Here is a 19,543-nt window from a genome sequence, read left to right as displayed (position 1 = left end):
ACTTCAAAATGTGTGTGTTGTTTATTAATTTGCATGAATATTTAAGTCACAGCCTCTGAGCTGCCAAAGAAAAGTTCCATGAGCAAGATCAGATCAGGTGGAATTTAAAACCTGTGAGCAAGTCTGCGGAGGACAGTTTGCGTTTTAGCAAAAAGCGGTCAACAGGCAGCCTGTCTCATCTCTGTAATGGTCTTAGACATTTTTCCCTCGTTTACTCAACATCCTTGAAACAACACATGCATACACACATACTTTACTTCACACTACCCCTTCTGATCCTCAGCTGGAAAAAGCAAAGCCCCCACAAACCCACATGTCCATATTCTAGTGCTGGAGGGCACTGCATATGTTCGCATTCATACATACTTGGGCTGGCCGTCAAGGTGACCTACTTTGCTTAGCCAGCCACGATAGCTCTGCCAGCAGGACCTCAACATCACTGCTCAGGTTGCAAGTACTTCCGAGGTGTCAAATAGCTAGCCACCAAAGGGAGGCTTGTCATGCCCAGCAAGGGGTAAGCAGGGATGCCGGGAGAGGAGAAAGCAACAACTACCTACTATAAAACCAAATCCATTATTGTTATTTTTCTCAAAACAAAAAATGGTTCTGCAGGCACATCAACCTGCAGATCAACCCCAAGCCCCCTTATTTAAATCATCTCTATGTCTGAAAGCAAAAGAGAACAGAGGCTCAATAGACCCACCTTCTTTTTATTCTGCTCTTCCCCCATAATTTTGGCAGCTTTGTTTACTGTGTTTCCTGTCTCATCCGGTTCTGTTTCATGGCTCAAATCAGCAGCACCCCTCTCTTCAGCAAAGTACATAAATAAGTTGGGATTGAAACATGTACCTAAAAGTTTTGTTGAATTGGGCTTTAATAATGTGCATTCAGTTTTTGCATAACTGGAATTTCTTCAGATATTTTATATAAATAATAAGTTCTTGGAATATTAAGTTTTGACATGCTTTCAGCTATGTTCTTAGTTATTAAAAAGTTTTATAAAAATAATCATGGAATTTTCATGCTTTTGCATACATGTATTACTGAACAAACTTGCTGTTTTATTTGGCAACACATAAAAGACATTGTCTTAGTAGGCACTCGGCATTTTCTTTCAAAAGAACACAATGACAGCCAACAAAAAAACCTCAGGAATGGGTTCCTCTCATCACTTCGGCCCAGTATAAGAAAAGGACTTAGGAAATCATTGCACTACCAGAATCACCAAGCTCTGGCTTTACTTTCTTTCGTTTGATTCAGGAACAAATATAAATGTGTTAAAGAAAACTGCCTCTGGGGAAAGAGAGTGTTAACCTCTCATTTATAATTTAATAAATCACCAACAGCAGCTCTAAAGTTTCCGCATAGACAAGAGATGGGAAAGGATGGCTGCTCATGCCCTTCCTGCTCCACTGCAAAGTCCAAACTCGGGCACTGCCAGCACAGCTCTGGTGTGCCAGCGGCAGCAGGGTGCCCTCCCCGTGTTCTCTCTCCCTCCTCTTGGCTAGGTCCGGACAATCTAGCTCCAACCCTGGCACAACAGAGCGCACACTGCTGCTACCCACCTTCCTCATCCCAAGGACAGCAAGACGGGTACCATCTCACAAAGCTCTTGGTCAAAATCTAGCACTAATGCTCCCTGCATTTCCTTTGCAATCTCCCCTGCCCCATTTTTTTTTCTTTTTTGTTAAGATTACACCTTTTTCTGGGCAAGGTCTTCATCTCATGTCTTCCTCAGTGCCCAGCAAAAGCAGTTCTATTCTTTGCTAGAGTCTTTAAATATTGCCATAACACAAAATGGTAGTACAAACTGTTATATTATGGCTATTCCAAATTACATCCCCAAAATTTTGAAGCATAACCTGAATCTAGATCCAAGGACACTCATTTGGGCTAATCTCTCGTTTATCTGTAGTTCAGTGGTAATGCAAAGCAATGGTAAATTTAATCTTTCCTAATACAAGCAACTACCGGAAAAAAAGATGCTTTCAGCACATGGAATAATTAAGTGCAATCAGCGAATCAGTTACAATTAGCCTTGCGTGCTGTTAAGTGATAACTGTTCATAACATGAAACAACATTTAAACTTGTCCAGTCAGCCAGCTGCTTAGCAGGGAAATCCTTTCTCTGCCTAAGCGTTTGTATGGAGCCAATCACCTACCTAGAGCTACCTTTTCTGTTTTAGCAAACTGACTGCAAAAAATGATTGTGGTTATATGGTTGGCACAACACAGTCAAGCCCCACTCTGTGGAAAGAGTCAGGGGAAAAAAAACATTCAAAGCAGACTTGCTAGTGAATACTCACTAGGGATGAACGGTTTTAACTGCAGACACTGGAACCCCATCTGCAGAAAAAAAACTAGGAAAGATGAGCAGAAGAAATAAGTAAAGAATAGCTCCAGGCATTCGGATGGTTTAAATGGCCAGTGGCCTTGGCGTAACGTTTACGGCAGTACTTCTACCCGTTCTACTATCATAGGTGGCCTGGGCCACTCATCTGCTACTCTCGCTTCTGCTGCACAGGATGAGGAAATGCAGGTGGCAGCAGTGCAGTAAGTATAGGGGTGACAAGTGGAAGCAGCACTTGAGAGCTGGATGCAGACCAGAAGACATAGGAGCTATAGCGGTCAAAATGTCTCGCTGTGGTTCAGAGTACATTTTCCACTCCAAGCTTGTGCAGAACCAATGCAAGCACTGCAAACAGTCCCTGTGTTGACGCAGTCTTTGAGAATCGAAAAGAAATTTACCTTTGGAATGATTTGCAACTATTAAATATCTTTTTCAGAAATAAATAATTTAAAAAAATAGAGAAAAAGAGACCATTGATCTCCCTTGTCTCGTGTTCTCAAGGATACAGCTGCAACCACTACTATCCAATCATTCTACCTTCAACACCCACACATGCATTTTTGGTACAAAAGCATTTGAGCTGGCACATGTCTGCTGTGAATGGAAACCCTGCTGCTAGGTTTCCTGCTGCCGCGGAGATGAATAGCAATAGAACAATTAGCCAAGGCTTCAGTCTGATTTAGATTTTTGAGGAGAGACTGAGAGGTGGTACACCATAAAACAAAAACATTAACTCTAAAGACTACTCACAGGAACGCAACACTGAAACACCATGTGTAATCTGTATCATAAAGATTTCTGATTGTAAGCTCTATGGCTGTAGTGCTTACTGACCCCAATTATGCTAAGTGCTGCACTTGGATATGCCAGGAGACTGTAAAATGTCAAGGCAAGGACTATCTACCTCAAAGCAGACCAGAGGTGAGCAAAGGGAGTATCTCCTTTTTCCAAAAAGCCACAGTAGCCAACACAGCTCAAGTAACTTGTCCAATATTTCAGTGGAAGACTGAGGCTGAAACAGCAAATAATTTCAGTTTGGCAGTTCCTAACCACAAAGATCATTCACAGACGCACAGCTTCAATCCAGAGGCTCATAAGTATGAAACACTCTACCAGGCCCTGGAAGAAAAAAAATCAGAACCCAGAGAGGAAAACACCCTCCACTCTAGACCAGAGGATCACACACTCTCCACCCTCATGCATCTGCCATTCTTTGCCACGTAATATGCTAGCTTCATGTAGGACAGAACAAGACCTTCCTCTATCCCAGTCCTGCTTACAGGCAGGTAATAAGGGCACTCGCTCAGGGAATTCAACTGCACAGGCTCAGGACAGTGTTGAAGTCTGCTGTTTCCCAATCCGTGGCTCTAACCGCGAAGGTTTTATGCAACAATCTCCTCCTCTTCTTTCCTCATTACCTTCTGAATTTCTTTCAAAGAAAAAAGAGAGACAGAGAGAGAGACAGAGACAGAGAGAGAGACAGAGACAGAGAGAGAGACAGAGACAGAGAGAGAGACAGAGACAGAGAGAGAGACAGAGACAGAGAGAGAGAGACAGAGAGAGAGACAGAGACAGAGAGAGAAACAATACATACAGAAAAACTCAGCAGGACCACTAAACCTGGAAGCACTGGGCTGCAGATACCTGTATTATCAAAGTGCCTATCTAACATGGCTTCAAGCCAGCACTTTTAACCAACTACGATGTTTCCAAAATAGCCTAAGCAATCCAGCCACTCTGCTACTACCAAAAGGAGCAGCTCCCCATCTCTTCACAGCTTTAGTTGCCATATCTTCCCTGTGCCAGCAAAAGTACTTGCCTGTCTCTACAGACACTGCTCTGGAGAAGCCCTGTTTCAGCCACAGCAGCATTTTAGTTCCCCTTCATTGGGATGCACTTTCACAGAGAGATGAGCAAGATCTTAACACACCTAACATACCCCTCCCAAAGACCTTCCTCTGACTTTCAATACCTCCTGTAGGCTTTTGCAAATACCACCCTGACACGTGTCTCTCCACACTGAGTGGACAGAATCTGGGCATTTATTTTGGCTTTGCAAATGCTGGAGCTGAGGATCTGAGGCTGTAAGGGTGCTGCAATGCTTCACCATGCAACATCACCCCAAGCCCTTTGTGAATGCCAGAGCCCAGGGAACAGAACTGTTTTGTCGATTGCTTTTATTTAACTGCAAAAACAAAACAAAACAAAACAAAAAAAAACCCTGAAACAAACACTCTTGGGGGAAAAAAAAAAAGGTCAAGCTTTCTGTTTATTTTGCATTTAAAAAACAAACTATGAGCCACAAAATATAAGCATTCCAGAAACAACCTGTGACTAAGAACAAGGACATGTTAAATCATAACGTGAAAAAAATATCAGCCAGGAATTTTCAGCCTTTTGAAGCAAAAAAAATTAACTACACTGCTTCACAATACTGTGGTTTTATGTATCCTCTTTAAAGTCCCTGAAATACCAACAGAATCAGCAACCTAATTTTAAAGGGATGAGCAAGGGAGGGAAGAGAAAAAGAAAAAGGTGAACTGCATATTCATAGACTAGCCAAGAGTGAAGTGATATCTGAAGATGAATAAGAGGACCCCCTTTCTAAGCACTATAAAGGAGGGAAAATATGAAAGGTGTTTAATTGCCTGAGCAGACGCCAGCTGTGGAATGTATGAAGAACCAAAAGCAAACAGGGTTTTCTGTCTCTTCAGCTACAAGATAATACATCTGCATTCACAGTCTGCCTCTGTCTAAGGAAGATTAATAATTTTTAAATGTTCACGTTATCACAGGAATAACAACTTACTGAGTGCACGACACATTCTGCCACTAGTAAATGCCTCACTCACCCCAGTCACAGAGAGATACCACAGGACCATCTGGAAGGGGTTCCGCTGCGCAGAACTGCTTGAAATGCATGCAGAGTTATACTAAATGTAGGAGGAAAGAAGAAAGGTACGTGACAAACCGATTCAAGAATCCAGGAAGCAAGCCACACAAATTACTGTTGAGTTGTGCAATGACTCAGCAGGGGGAAAAAAAGAAAAAAAATAGCAGCAAATAGGACAGCCTTTTCCATAAGAAAGGGTAATTATCACCAAAACCAAGCAAAATAAATGAAGAGAAACAAGAAGAGTTCTCAGCCTGGGATTTTGCCTAGTCCCATAAGCTCTGCACATGAAGTTGTTTCTCTCTCTCCTAATCAGCCATTCTTTATTGCCCTTCTCAGCACACCTGAGCAAGCAGAGGAGCAGGAAATTGAGCTGGCTTTAACCCCTGGCTCACCGTGCCTCTGCCTAGATGCACTGATAATGAGAGTGCTTGTTTTGGTGAACAACATGATCGGAAGCTACAGCCAAGAAAGTAGTCAGATAAGCACACAGCAGAAAAAAAAACCCTAGCCTGGAGAATCCAGTGCAAACTCAGAAAGGAACTGGACTGTGGCAAAACAGGAGACAGCTGACACCCCCCCACACACACACACCCCCACACGCAGCATGTCGAGCCAAAGAACATGGTCAGGACAGACAGATGACATGATGTTTCTGCACCTCCTCTGTAGTTCTCCTGAGAAACTAGCATGAAATTCAAGCTGCCCTTCCACTTGCATAACTTGACAGGACAGCTTTCCCATACCTGTTAAGGCTCAACAGCTCTTATGTGGCTCCCTGAAACGGTAAGATCAAATGCGGTCTGTTAAAGGTAGCTCATACAGTCCAGCTGAGCTGTGCAGAATTCGCTGCTCAGTTTAAACATGTTCTTGCACTCCTCTCCCTTTGCAAACCTAGAAGCAAATGGCTTCTCAAGAACATTTAACCCTCCACCCTCCTAAGTTACCAGGGAAGCATTGCTGTCCTTTTGGTTTGGACTCTAACTGCATGAGAAACAGCAAGGCATTCAGGTAGCTGCCTAGCTTCACCAGCCTGGTAAACTTCAGTGACATTTAAGCAGATGTTTACATGCTTTGCAAGGCTGGGGTAGGGGAAAAAAATATGTAGCAGGTAACCCTAATTCCTTTCCATCGCTCTTCACCCACAAACCCTAACACTTGAAAAATTATCCTGCCTTATCACTGCCTTCTCCCTCACTTTTAAAACCTATCCTGGCATGGTTCCACCAGTACAAATTCTACACAGTTTCTCTGCCACTATTTTAATCAGCATATAATTAAAATACACGTTTGCATGCAGGTAATAGAAGATTTGAGGATGCCGACACCTTATACAGATAATGCCTATTGCACAGGTAACTGTTTGCTATGGCAGGGAAATGTAGTTAGAGGGGAGGGAAGAAAAGGAATCAGCCAGGCAAATCTGAATAGGGCAGCTGAACAGTTAACATAACAATACCTAAAACCATTTTCTAAATGCTTTCCCCTGCCATCATACCACCCTTAGACTTTCTGGCTAAGGCAATAGCACAGTGGCACTGTCCATTCCCACTGCTGATAACGTTAAACCCTATTGTCCTGAGGCAAGGAAAGCTGAGACTTCAGGGCTAGCACATGAAAATACATGTATTTGGATAGCTGAACAGCCAGCGATGAGGAATTGAGTTGGACCGTGGAAAAACAGGAAGTCATACTGAGGAGAGTCACAGCATCTGCAACATTATACTTGCATCTGCATCAATATTTATCACTCCCAAATACCTTGAGCAGAGTTCTCTTAAAGCAAGGGGCTGGAAGGAGAAGTCAATAAACAAGGACAATCCTGCTGAAAATTATCCTTAGCCACTAAATCCATCTTTCGATGCTTTTTCAAAAGGCCAACAGAAGAATATTGGGAATAAAATAGATTTTTGCCCTTAAGTACTTTTTATATTCAGGCCATGCAGCTCTTTACAATTAAGTGAAAACGTCCCTGTAAAATAGCTAAGTGTTGTTACTCTTGCTTTATAAAGTGGTGTAAACAATGCATAAGAACAACTTACTCACTAGCTGAGTCAGGGAGGCCTGGAACAAAACCCAGGAGTCCTGGCTGCCTTCCTTCATTCATAACAGCCTCCTCTTCATAAAGTGTGACCAAGGACAACACACTTTTAACTCCACGCTGACAACCTGTCTGCCACAGGCACAGAACTGGCACTAAAACACAGAAGTGCAAAATTTCTTCTTAGCAGGCATTCCCCACACTATAGTGTGCAGTGGAGGAAGATGTAACCAAAAACAGGTAACTGGTAGACTTCTGCCTTACAGGTAACGCAACACACAGTGCTTCGATTGCTTTTTCACTATGATTAAAGTAATAATCCATTCCAATTTATATTGCATCACATCAGAAGCTAGATATTTCACTTCAACCTTAAACTGTCCTGACTCATGCTGTCAGTAATAAAATGCCCTCGTGGGAAAATAAATAATTAAATAAATGAGACCTTAACCTATTTGATAAAGCACCTACTGTTGAAAGCACACTGATTATTTTTAAGACATTAAAAAGAATTGAAGGTGCAATATGTTAACTTAAGGGGACAGGTGATGAACGGATTTATAGCTTTTTCACTTTGACAGAAAAAAACGTGTGGATCAGCTTTCGAAAATATTTGTCTCAAATACCCAAGGGTAGTCTGGAAAATGAAAGCATTCCTATTACGTTGGCACTTGTGGAGAAAGGCAGCATAACGAAGTGACCAGGCTATTAGCCTTCCCAAAGAAATGAGATGCTGTTGAAACCAGTACACAGTAATTTCAGTGGCCAGGAAAACAACAGTGAATGGTGTTCTTCAGGCTTCCCCCTCACCCATCACCATCAGGATGATTTCAGAACTGACACATGCAAAAGAGACTTTTTAGTGCATAATGAATAGCTCAGCAAAAAGGGAAGGCAGTGAAAGAATAGATTAAAAAAAAGTGAGAAAATAATGAACAAAGCAATAAAATTGTAAAATACAATGCAACAGTGCAGGCTGACAGAGCACGTCCAAAAGACTCCTGTCACAGAGAGAACTTAGAGGTCGGCCAAGCAACAGAATCTCCCAGGAAGCTAGCGTCCCGCCACTCGCTCCTCACACCACCTCCTCTGCACCACAACGCTCTGACAAGGAAGCTCATTCCCTGGGAGAACTCCAGCGCAACAACAACAGAAAAAAGACTGTAACCACTAATTCTCATTATCAAAGACAAAAAATACATTTGGTGGGAGAGGGGGAGAGATGAAGATTCTGAAATGAATCAAGTTTCTGAAGCACATTTTTAAGCAGGACATGGACACAATTTTCAGTGCTTTAGAAATCTTTCCATCTGATCCAGGAGGAGTCTCTCTTACTTGTTTCATGAGAAAGTTCATTCTCAAATCGGCCTTCTTTCCCAGCTCTCCCACAGCACAAGGATGATGGCAGTGTCCCGAAGGGGCTGACTCAGTTATCTCCTCCTCCCTTTCACCTCTGCCTTCCTCCCCAGCTCTGATGCTCCCGGGCAGTTCACAGAGTATGACACTACTCCATGTGACGACCCAAGCTAGAGCTCCTTGGCCCCTCTGTAGGTGTTTCCTTCTCAAAGACAAGTGAGCGTGCCAAAATGTTTTTCAAACTTGGTTTGAAATTTTTTTTATATTTTTTGTTTGTTTGGAAAAATGTTTGAGATAGCTAGGCAAGTTCTTATGTCAAACAGAGCACAAAAGAAGAACCAGCTACTCTGTTATCTCAGAAATACATCAAATTAATCAGGTAATTAGCCAGAGATTTTCACATTTAATGTAAGATTTAGCAATGCATTTTGCACTAATTTCCACCAGTTTCCTAAGTCCTCACAGCTAATTACAAAAGTCTTTCAAGCGAAACAGAAATGATCTCTAAACTATACTAGTATCCTCTTCTAGTTTGTTATGCTTTATTTTTCATGTAGTAAATAAGCAATACCATCCAGCACTGATGCTTCCCATTAAGTTTTGGAAAACCTACACGAGGGAGCAGAATTGGTCAAAAATTACAACCTCTTCTTTTCTTGGAAAGACACTGATATCATCTTGTATTCCCATTATATAATTAAGGCTTTCAACACTCTCTTGTTTTATTGTAAATGAAGCAGTAATTAAACATGTCCTCTAAAAACGACAAAATTTTGTTTTCCTGGCGTGTGCAAACAGATGTAACACACCAATAGAAAAGACAAAGATTTCCTACCACAAAACACATTTCTACCTGAAGCCTTCTCATAGGCCGCACAAACACCCTGACAACACTTCCCGCTTTTTCAGTTGCCGTAAACAGCTAGCAGCAATCATTTATACATAAAGCGATGTACTCAAAAATGGTGACAGCTAGAAAATGTGGAAACAACCCCTTTCTCAGATCTGATGTCTTATTTTCCACCAGCACACTACCACACACTTGCTATTGTAGAGATACGTGGTAAGATTCAAGTAATTTCTTTTAACCCACTCAAGATGTCTATGTAGGTAGCAGAACTTATCATTTTTATTAAGCTCTAAGGTTCATTACAGAAACAGAAGATACTCCTTGATGTGCATGTTTTTCCCTTCCTGTTGTCGTACGTAGCATTAGAGAATGTCAAACATGAATGGGCATTGCTTCTTTGATTTAGCTACTCTGAAGAGTGTTTTAGGAGGACTGGGAAAAGGGAACGTTTGGGCAGGTTTGGGGAAGGAGGCGTCAAGATAAGGCATGATATCAGTAGGTATATGAAGAACATGTTAATGGAATCAGCAAAATTAAATCTGTAGATCTTCCAGTGTGCCATATATTAAATTTAAGAACAAATGTCCCATTGGTTATTGGCTTCCTTTGAATTACTAATAACTAATTTTCCAAAGATAGCTTTATCAAAATTTTTATGGAATACATATGAGAAGGTAAAATCATCACTACCAGGAGTGGGGATAAAACAAGCAACGAGAAGTACCTGTGGTTTCCATTTCAGTATTTCCCCAGTTAAAACAGCACAGAGGATGATGAAAGTTTTTTCCAGAACCTGTATTTCTTGTTTGCTACCTGTGCTGCACACCTGACTGTACTCCCTACCGATCAGCATTTCCATAATCTGATGAATGATAAGAAAACATTTTTAAAACCCTAAACAAAGACAGTCCTCAGAGCACTCAACTGCCAGAAACCTCCACTCTGTGGCTCAGATTTCCTACGCACGACTCAGCAGCCAAGGGGTTTGGAACTTCAGCTGAGAGTTCACCAGCCCTCTGCAAAAGCCTGTAACATTAACTCGCAATTACGCTAATGCCTAACGTGGTGCACGTCAGTTATACTCACCCACTATTCCAGAGTTTTCAATGCAGTGACCCTGCTGGTACCCTCTTCCTCTCCTACACTTGGCATCCTCTGCCCCGTAATGCAGTTAGTCATGTGAGAAGCACAGGATTATTGCAACCTCTCGCCTTTCATTAACATGACAGGGCCTAAATAAATCTACTCTTCACAAAGTCACATCTGGTACACTAACCTGGGGTCCCTGACTGCATTGCAGCTTTGCGTCAGTATTATTTAGTAACTAACTTGTTTTCTTCAACTTTTTGACTCATTTTAGAAAAACATGTATCGTAACACTACGTATCCTGGCGCTTTACTGCATGCTTGTTTCGACATATACTCTCGTCTTGCACAGGTTCCAGTGTGTTTACGTGGGAGGACAACAGTATCTGTGAATATATAATTTTTTTGTCTCTTTTAGGCTAAAAAGTCAAAGAAAAAGCAACTTTTTTCTATTAGCTAACATCAGGGTAAGTTGCCAGAGATGTACTGTCCACAAAACTCCATGTAATGCCACATAATGTATTTTATCTGTAATTGCACAAATAGTTTCTTCCAAGAAATAGGAGTCTTAAGTTCTTTTGTATGAGTCTTTCAGTTCCTATATATCTTCAGTGCCTTCTCCTTAGCAGGCACCAAGAACACTTTTTGTACGTGCAAGAGAGAAAAGGGGGGGGACCCCAACCTTCTACTCTTCTATGAGCCACTGGGGATATGTCACCAATTTCCCTATGCAGAGGAACATCTTGATTCAAAAAAAAGCCATGTACTTATTTAAAAGCCTGTGTGGGCATCAGCTGGTGTTAACAAGCATATTCACATCTCAGTGGGTATTTGTTACCAATGCCATATCCTATGTCAATATATTGTTAGCTGTAATCAGATACAAAATCTCATTTACAAAGTCTACTGCATCAGTGAGACCAATACTTTGTCTTCCCCTTGTTGCTGTGGAGCTGGAGTTACAAAACACATGCTCTGAAGTCAAAACAATATTCCATGGTACTTCAACGTGGGATACAAAAATAATTTTTAAAAACATCTCTGTTGCTGTCTTCTCCCTGGAGATAAGGAAGAACAACTCTACAAGGCAGACAGCCCTAGCTGAGTGCCTCCTCTAGTACCTGAAACTCCACCATTACCCAGTGACAAGAAAAGATGAAGCTAGCTGCTTACCTTCTCCTGCATATATTTATGCAGCCCAGCACACACTCAGGAGATGCAGCTGCAGTACAATGCAATTCTATGTGAAGCTGTATGTAGGATCCCCTTTGGAGGGAACAGAAGTGGGTGCATATTTATACGCACACACACACGCAGAAAAATTACCTTGCCTACAGTTTTTGTAGAATTGAGAAGAAATGGGAAAACATTTCTGTGGCCAGAACAAACGTCAGGAGCTTCCATGACTTGCATAAACGTCCCAGGGACTGAAGCTGACCTTGAATTACAAGCACATCAGTATACAATATGCAAGACTCACTGTAAGAATTTCTTGTCATTTTACTGCAAGTCTTTCAGCATTTCATATTTTCAAAGCCCGAGTTCATGGAGCCACACAATTCAGAAATATTCTCAGCCTTCACTGTAATTATTAAATCATCTTGCAGAGGAAAGCTCAACAACATGACTGTTCTTGCACTTAAAAACTAAAACTGGAAGACAAAAAAACAAAGCATACTTTAAAAGGCGTAATTTTTAAAGTCAACCTTGTGATTTTTCAGAAACTTGACTCCTGTTTTTTTAAAATGCTTAAGAGGTCAGTAATACCACAGACCAAAAGCAATGCTGGGAGACCTGAACTTCTTTAAAATGAGGCTTTCACTATGCTGTGCGACTGCATATAAACAGCCTATTTTAGGTAGGAATTTCCAGAGGACATTTGTCCTTTCTGTCAGTGGTCTTCTGCACATTACAGAGCTCTCACCATTATCGCTATAGCAATGCACTTACGGCAGCAGAGCCTCCCGCTAGGCACACAGATCTTGCCAACAAAAGGCCCTATTTGCTTGAATAGTCACGGTCTTCCTCCTGGAGGACATAAACTAGAGATACAGTCATCCATTGTCTTTAGTAGGAGGGCAGAAGTACAACGCCTGCAGGTTCTCCTCTCCACTGACGAGCTAGGGCTTACCATCTCCAAGGCAGACACAGCAAAATGGAAGTAACAGATCCCACTTGGCACTGAAGTAGACAAGAAGCCCCTAAACACTTCACTAATTGTGTGCTACAGCAAAAGAACACAAGTGGTAGCATCTTAAACTGCTTTAGTTATTTGCAGACTACGTGCCAATAAAGTCATTCTGCGGCTCTCTCAGCTGACCATATACAACAAGCATTTACTACTTCATCAGCCAGACAACGCTTTTTTTCAGGGGGCAGGAAGGTATATTCTCAGCTGACATAGCCATGCTATGAAAACTTGTGCAAAACTGGCCAATGAATGACTCTTACAAAGGGGATCTTTATAGAACTGTCATTTTGAATTACCTGCTTCCACCAGAATCAATCGCTAAAATTTCACTTGAAATCATCAACAGTAAGGTGAGCTTTAAAAATACATTAGCATCCATTAGACTGATGCTGCAGGACAATAAAAAAAACAGAGAAACCCTAAGGTGTGCAGATGCACATCAACTGACTTCCTAGGCATTTTCCTTGAGGAATGGCTGGAGGAAGACAAAATCTAGAATCAAAGAGGCAGGCAAATCCTTTTGGGAGGTTTGGCAAGTTTATTCTGATCTCTCTAAATAGTTGAAGTCTTATGCTGTTCAAAGCACAGGACTGTAGGTCAGCCCTGGACTATACATTACTCTTCTCTCACTCATGAAAAGGAAGTGGGTGTCACATTTAAGTTCATCATGTGCCTTGGTCAGCCTCAAGCTCAGGTCCAAGAAATGTAACGTCAACAGGCAGGGAAAAAGGTCAAAATCCTCTATGCATGCCAACAGTGAGATGTTTTAATCTCATTCATCAATCAAACATTTGTTCATAAACAGTGAGTCAGACCTTTGTGAAGAAAGGAAGAAAAATACGAAATACATAATTATTTACCCCCATGGTATCACAGATTGAATCAGAAGGCAAAAACTATCTGCGATGGAAGTTTGCTTGTGTTATTTTCCAGGATACTAAATCTATCAACCCCACTGTATACAGAACCAAAGCTATTATGGACGCAGGTAGTTCAAATAGACTGAACACAAAAAGAAACACAACTGAAAACAAAGACAAACTTTTTGTGGTGAATTTGTGCTATGATAATTTACAAGGTGTGACATGAGTCAAATACAAAACAAAAAAAACCAGTCTGTAGATCAGCATCATTTTTTTTCTTTTATAAAGTTTCTCAGAAATTTAATATCACAGCTATGTTACATTAACACTCAAATATATCAAGTATTTGGAACATCTTCACTACTGATGAAAGGGGCAGAAAGTACTGAAAATACACAGAAGCAGGTTTCTCCACCATGAACTAGTGCCACATGGTCAGAGTATTGTTGTCAATGACATTAGAGTTTGCATTTGTACAGCACCTTTCAGTACTACACACTGATCAGTAAACCTACGTCCACGGAACCAAAGAAAAATTGCACAGCAAAATCACTAACTAGTATCAAATTCTCTCCAGGACTGTGCTCCAGACAGGGTGAGTCATTTTGGAGAGCAACAGAGTGCTGACGGAGCAGACTTGAACAGTAGTAGAACCACCAATAATCTGTGGAACCACTAGATGCTAGATGTGAATACTTCCCATTATTTTTGGCCTTAGATTAATCCATCAGTTCTTTTTCAACCCACACAAATTCCATTGTCAAAGTACCAAGTTTGAAAAACTTGCACACAGACACATAACGGCTTCCTCCGCCCCTCCAAGTCAAGCCTTCACCGATACTTTTCTGCCGGCAAACAAACTCGTCAGGATTCTGCAACAACATTATATACTTAGACAAGGCTCAGCATTAGATGCCAGATTTAAAGAGCAGCTGCATTCCAGCTGGCATAGCTACACATGTTCTTCCATGTACAGTGAACAACCAAAAAGGTTCAAGTCATTCCAACCCTACTCTTTTTGGTGGTTTTTCTGGCTGTTTTGCGTGTAAATGCAGTCAAGCATACATTCCACTGTTCAACTGCCTGCGTGTTGACTCATCTGAAAATAATTTAGAGGATTTACAATTATCTCTGCTCTGACATTTCCTCACCAGAAAGAGATGAGAAATAGGGAAATAATCCAAATCAAGAAACTGAATTTTATATTCCTTGAAGGGGAATCTTTATCTTCACAAAACCTTGTGGCCTCAAAGTTCAGATTTTCCCTTGCTGTATCATAGTGGCATTTCTGACTTTAGCATGTAACTGAGTAACTAGTTCTTAGGGATGCTAAACTTCTATCCTGAAGTTAGCAAGCAGCAAAGCAAAGACCAGAATTCACTACTTGCTAACTCAATGGCTCTGCAGACCCTACAGATGTGGCAGGTCTCAGTAGAGGAATGGCTGCAGTAATAGCCGAGGTGAGCACAAAGGTGAGCGCATTCCATTTGCCAATGCCATATGGACGAAAGAACAGTACAGTGAATAAACCTAGCCTCACCTTTTTAAACTTAGGATTCATACATACAAATATTTGGAATGTATTCTTTAAATGAGCAAAGAGAAAATCCTGCCTATAAAGGCCAGTAAAAGATTTTATAAGGTCCCCACGTACAGGCCCAACATAGAGCACAATATTGTATTCAGGGTCCATCTACGTTTGGAATCACTTGTGAGCAAACTTCCACGTGCAGGCAAGCCCTTTAAAAGGGGGGACATATTCTAGACGGGAGGCGCTAGTTGGAGGAAAGGTTTTTGAGGGATTTCAGTGTCTCCAGTGCTTGCTAACATATATTTAAGCAAGGAGAAAAGAGGGGATTCTTCCTGCAAGTAATCACAGTCCTACACACAAGCCAAAACCCAGTATCTTCACCAAGCTAACGACTTCTGCTCAAGAACTGGAAAGCAGCCATTTCTGCAGAATGGAGAGAGAGACCACCAGGAAATTGTGGAAAACAAATTTAAAAGCAGGCCTGAACCTTACGTGTAAGAGGCTAGAAGCTACCGAGATGCATACAAGTAGATCTGACAGAATAATGTAGAGATTTCTACAAAATACGTACTGTAACTTTTAAGGTGTCGATACTAAAGGCACTGGGTAAAGAAAGCACACGAATGCAGCAAGGCTTCAAAATGAATACTGAGACAGGCACGTTATTCTTTTTTTTTCTTTTTTCCTTTGAATCATGTACAGTCCACCTTCATTTTGTTTTTTCTTTTTAAGAAACAGCTTCTAATTTTGCACTCATAATCAATCAATCATGGATGCATTTATAAGCAGAGGAAAATATAATTCAGATGTCAATCTGTATTCACAAATCAGAGTGATGGCTATGGCACTTGAAAAGTATAAACTCTTACTGCCTATTAGCCTGAAGCACGCAAGGACAGGAAGGGCAAGGAGACAAGCGTCCAGTGCTTCAGGATAACATCATATGTACAGCATACCTAGCTGGTAGAAAAAGGGAAGAAATTGGTATCTCTAACAGGGCTTTTCCTCTAAGCAGTCCAATTGTGGTGCTACAAGGTGTCACAGCAGGTTTTTTCAGTAGCATAATTATCTCCCTAAAAAACTTGCTCTCTCTTTGGATTTTCGTGGGGTGGATCTTTGTCTCGTCTTCCCAACCATGAACCCTCTGGATGGCAGCATCAGCACAGTTTTTGTTTCTTAAAAGCTGCCGGCTCTAAGGACACAGAACAAAGCTTAGCTACTCCATCTTCCCGGCAACCAAATCTACAACTTTTTACATACAAATACCTCTTGGTTTTGCCAGAGCAGCCCTCATACAGCAATAACAGAGCTCTGACACTTTCACAGCTTCCCGTGGGGATTTAAGTATCAGATTCGGAAGTGACCACAGGTCTGTTAATGTCATTATATTGCTCCTGCAAAAAGCTATGAGCAACTGTGGCAGTGTTAAACAAATTAGATTGTAGACAAAAAAGCCAACACAGCTTTGGTTAATCTTCTGGGCGTGAAATTTAATGGCTCTCTGCAACCACAAACACTGGGATTTAGCTACAGCTGTCTTCTGAAACTGGTATCTTACATTTGTCTTATTTCTCTTGATCATTAATAGGAAGTGGAGATTATCAGTCCATGAAAATCTAAGTGTTTTCATGTGTGCCCATACTCAGCTCCCTTGGTGGTATAAGAAGCTGGGAAAGTCCCTTTTTAACAGGAAGCTGTCAACACTGTGCATCAGATGAAACTGTGCAAGATTAAGAAGTCATTATAGTTTCCTCTCCTTGTTCTATCTTTCGCAACCCATGCTTTGTTTCTCTTTAGGAAAGTACTCTATCGACCATGCCTTTCCTTATCATATGAGATCTATTTATCTTCAGAAAATTCTCTAGATCTGCTCCTATACTTTTGGATGTTCCCCCAGACTAACACTACCAACAGCTGGTTTTGAAGTAGGCTTTGCTTATTCAAAAGTATGTCCAAAGCAGTCTTCAAAAGCGGGGATGGCTTGCTGGCATTATTTTCAAAGGAGAACTTCTGAGTTTCAAATACATTAACAAATGTGTTAGGCCACGTGCCCAAGGTTGAAACTTGCTCTCATTTCAAGTGAAGCAAGGGACTTGTTGGGTGTTTCATAATCTCATCCAAAGTTCTAGCCTTACTGTAACAGACCCAATAAAAAACATGAAAATACCGAGTCAGGTCCCCTCTTCCCACCACCCTAAATTACGAGATTTGATCAGAAACCATGAAAAAAATATAATAATTCAGAGATCTTTTTATTTACCTTATGACTCTTGATATCTCATGGTACATTTTGACACGGTTCTCAAGATTTTTCTCCTAAAACACATCTTTATTAAAAAAAAAAAAAAGATTTTCACATAGTCACTATAGGCATATGCATTTAAAACAGCTGGATATTTTTGTGTCAAGAATTAAAAAAGGCATGACCAACATTGGTCCAGCACACTTACACTCCTGAAACAGAATTCAACATAGTGACACTGAACAAGCTGTGGAGACATACAGCATATGCTTACAAAATATATCTAATACAATAAGTAGGCTATTCCATTAAAAGCACTGGCAAGAGAAAATGCACAGCAAAGAATAGATTCAAAAGCTTTGGATATTATGTATTTATGTTTTAGAGAAAAGTTTATGTAATGCCTTGTTACATTTCACTTTTAAAAGTGACAAAACCTTCTGAAATAGACAAAGAAATGTATCCAGAAATTAAAGCATTTTTGCACAGTTAAAACACTCCTTTAGGGCTGAAATCTCATCTGCTACATTCCAATCCTGAACAAGGTTTAAAGCACTAATTTATAAACCCTGGGGAAAAAAATGTGGAGAAACCCTTGACTACTCAATGGCACTGTTAATAGGAAATTTGCTGTATAACACATAATGAAAAGAAGAAAACACACATCGCTGGAGTTCATTAGTGTGTCACATTTGGTTTACAACAACGAGCTGCATCCAGAGACTCAGAGCAAGTGGAGAGTCATAAAAAACAAACTGCCCCCTCTAAGAGTGGTTAAATCCCACCAGGACTACACGCTGCATTATATGCGTTTGCCAAGAGAAAGCAAACCACCACCACTGCCTGTGTATCAGCTCAGTGTCCAATATAGCTGTCATCTTATTTCAGCAGAAGCAAGAGGATGCCTGTGATCGCCCAGCTAAAACTGCCCCCAGCTTGAACTGTCTGAATTAAAAAACAAAGAGCTATGTTAAACTCTTGGCATGCTAATGCAATAAGGGCTTTCTAGTCTCTAACATTATGAAAAGTGTCAGATTAAAAGTCCTTCCCCAGGTTTGATTAACCAGAGATTTCAGACCTCCAAGGAGTTTTAAAATGAACCTACAATACTTGTAAATATGTAATCCAACAAGCGGTAATGCACTGTCATCTTCTGGATGCTTCAGAAGTTTATTCAGCCATGGAACTTAGTGAAAGGGAATGCAAAGCTAAGCAACCCTTAATATATTAAAGTGGAGGCCATGACAATAATCCAGCACAGATGATCCAACACGTACACACTAGTCCAGGCCTCAGTAGTTGGATAGAGGTCATGCATGGCTCTGCCGAACACTGTGCTGCCAATTACCACCACTTCTTGTAATCGAGTGTGGTCTTTGCCACCACAAGACATGGCAGATCAGACACGGCTTGCCAACAGCTTTGAAAGAAAACTGTAACAGATCTTTTAGTAGGTATTGCACTTTTACTGCTGCGTTACAACAAAGAAGGAACAAAAACAGACTAGATTAGGCGTTGCATAAGAAGAGGCAACAGACATAATAGGTATTATGCCACCTCTGTGGTGCCTTCAGAGGTGCTGGCACAACAAATTTCACATTCACAGTTTCAGAAAGCATAAACAGGAAGAATGTAAATGATGATTCAAAGCAAAGGTGCCAAGTACCAATTCTTCCCCTTTTCCTCCAATCATCCCCATTCTAAACCGTGCCCTAGTCCTTGATCCTACTCATTACCATCAGGCCAGAACAAAATACAGGCACAAGCAGAGTGCATGTACATCAGTAAGTGCTGGGGGGTTTACTTTAATTTACTTTCCAGATGTATTTTTCAAATATGTTTACGAGCTCTTCTCCATAAACAGAGTGGCTCCCTAACAAAAAAACAAACAACAGGAACAACAAAAGGTGAAGTAATAACAGTATGTTGCCGAGCTGAGGAACCAAACGCAGCTGAGGAGATGAATACTCTGGTTATAAACCCTTGCCACTGCATCCTGTCACTACTTCCTTTGTACAGTAAATTCAGACTAGCACACGCATTCCACAGTGCACATCTTTCATCTTTTTAGATGAATACAAACTGAAACCTGGCTTATCTATTCTGACCCAACAGCTAAATCTCCTTCTGCTTCGGTCGT

At 41.0% G+C, this 19,543-nt stretch overlaps 1 protein-coding gene across 6 annotated transcripts in view; it reads right to left on the bottom strand.

The window, feature by feature from the left end:
• ARHGAP32 (Rho GTPase activating protein 32) overlaps positions 1–19,543 on the bottom strand; it is a 280,782-nt gene that overhangs the window by 181,597 nt on the left and 79,642 nt on the right. For 3 of the 6 annotated variants that reach the window (XM_064524332.1, XM_026097251.2, XM_026097252.2), the window contains exon 2: positions 7,286–7,439. The exons of 2 other annotated variants lie outside the window; for them this stretch is intronic. In XM_064524332.1, the coding sequence (XP_064380402.1) occupies positions 7,286–7,439 (154 nt within the window). Of the gene's footprint in view, positions 1–5,202; positions 5,367–7,285; positions 7,440–19,543 lie in introns of those variants that run through there. One more of the 6 variants, XM_064524333.1, reaches the window with a different exon arrangement.

This window comes from Dromaius novaehollandiae, chromosome 21, assembly GCF_036370855.1.
Source record: "Dromaius novaehollandiae isolate bDroNov1 chromosome 21, bDroNov1.hap1, whole genome shotgun sequence".
NCBI classification, from domain to species: domain Eukaryota; kingdom Metazoa; phylum Chordata; class Aves; order Casuariiformes; family Dromaiidae; genus Dromaius; species Dromaius novaehollandiae.
The sequence above is the reverse complement of the archived record's forward strand: the minus strand, read 5'-3'. Positions and strand labels throughout refer to the sequence as shown.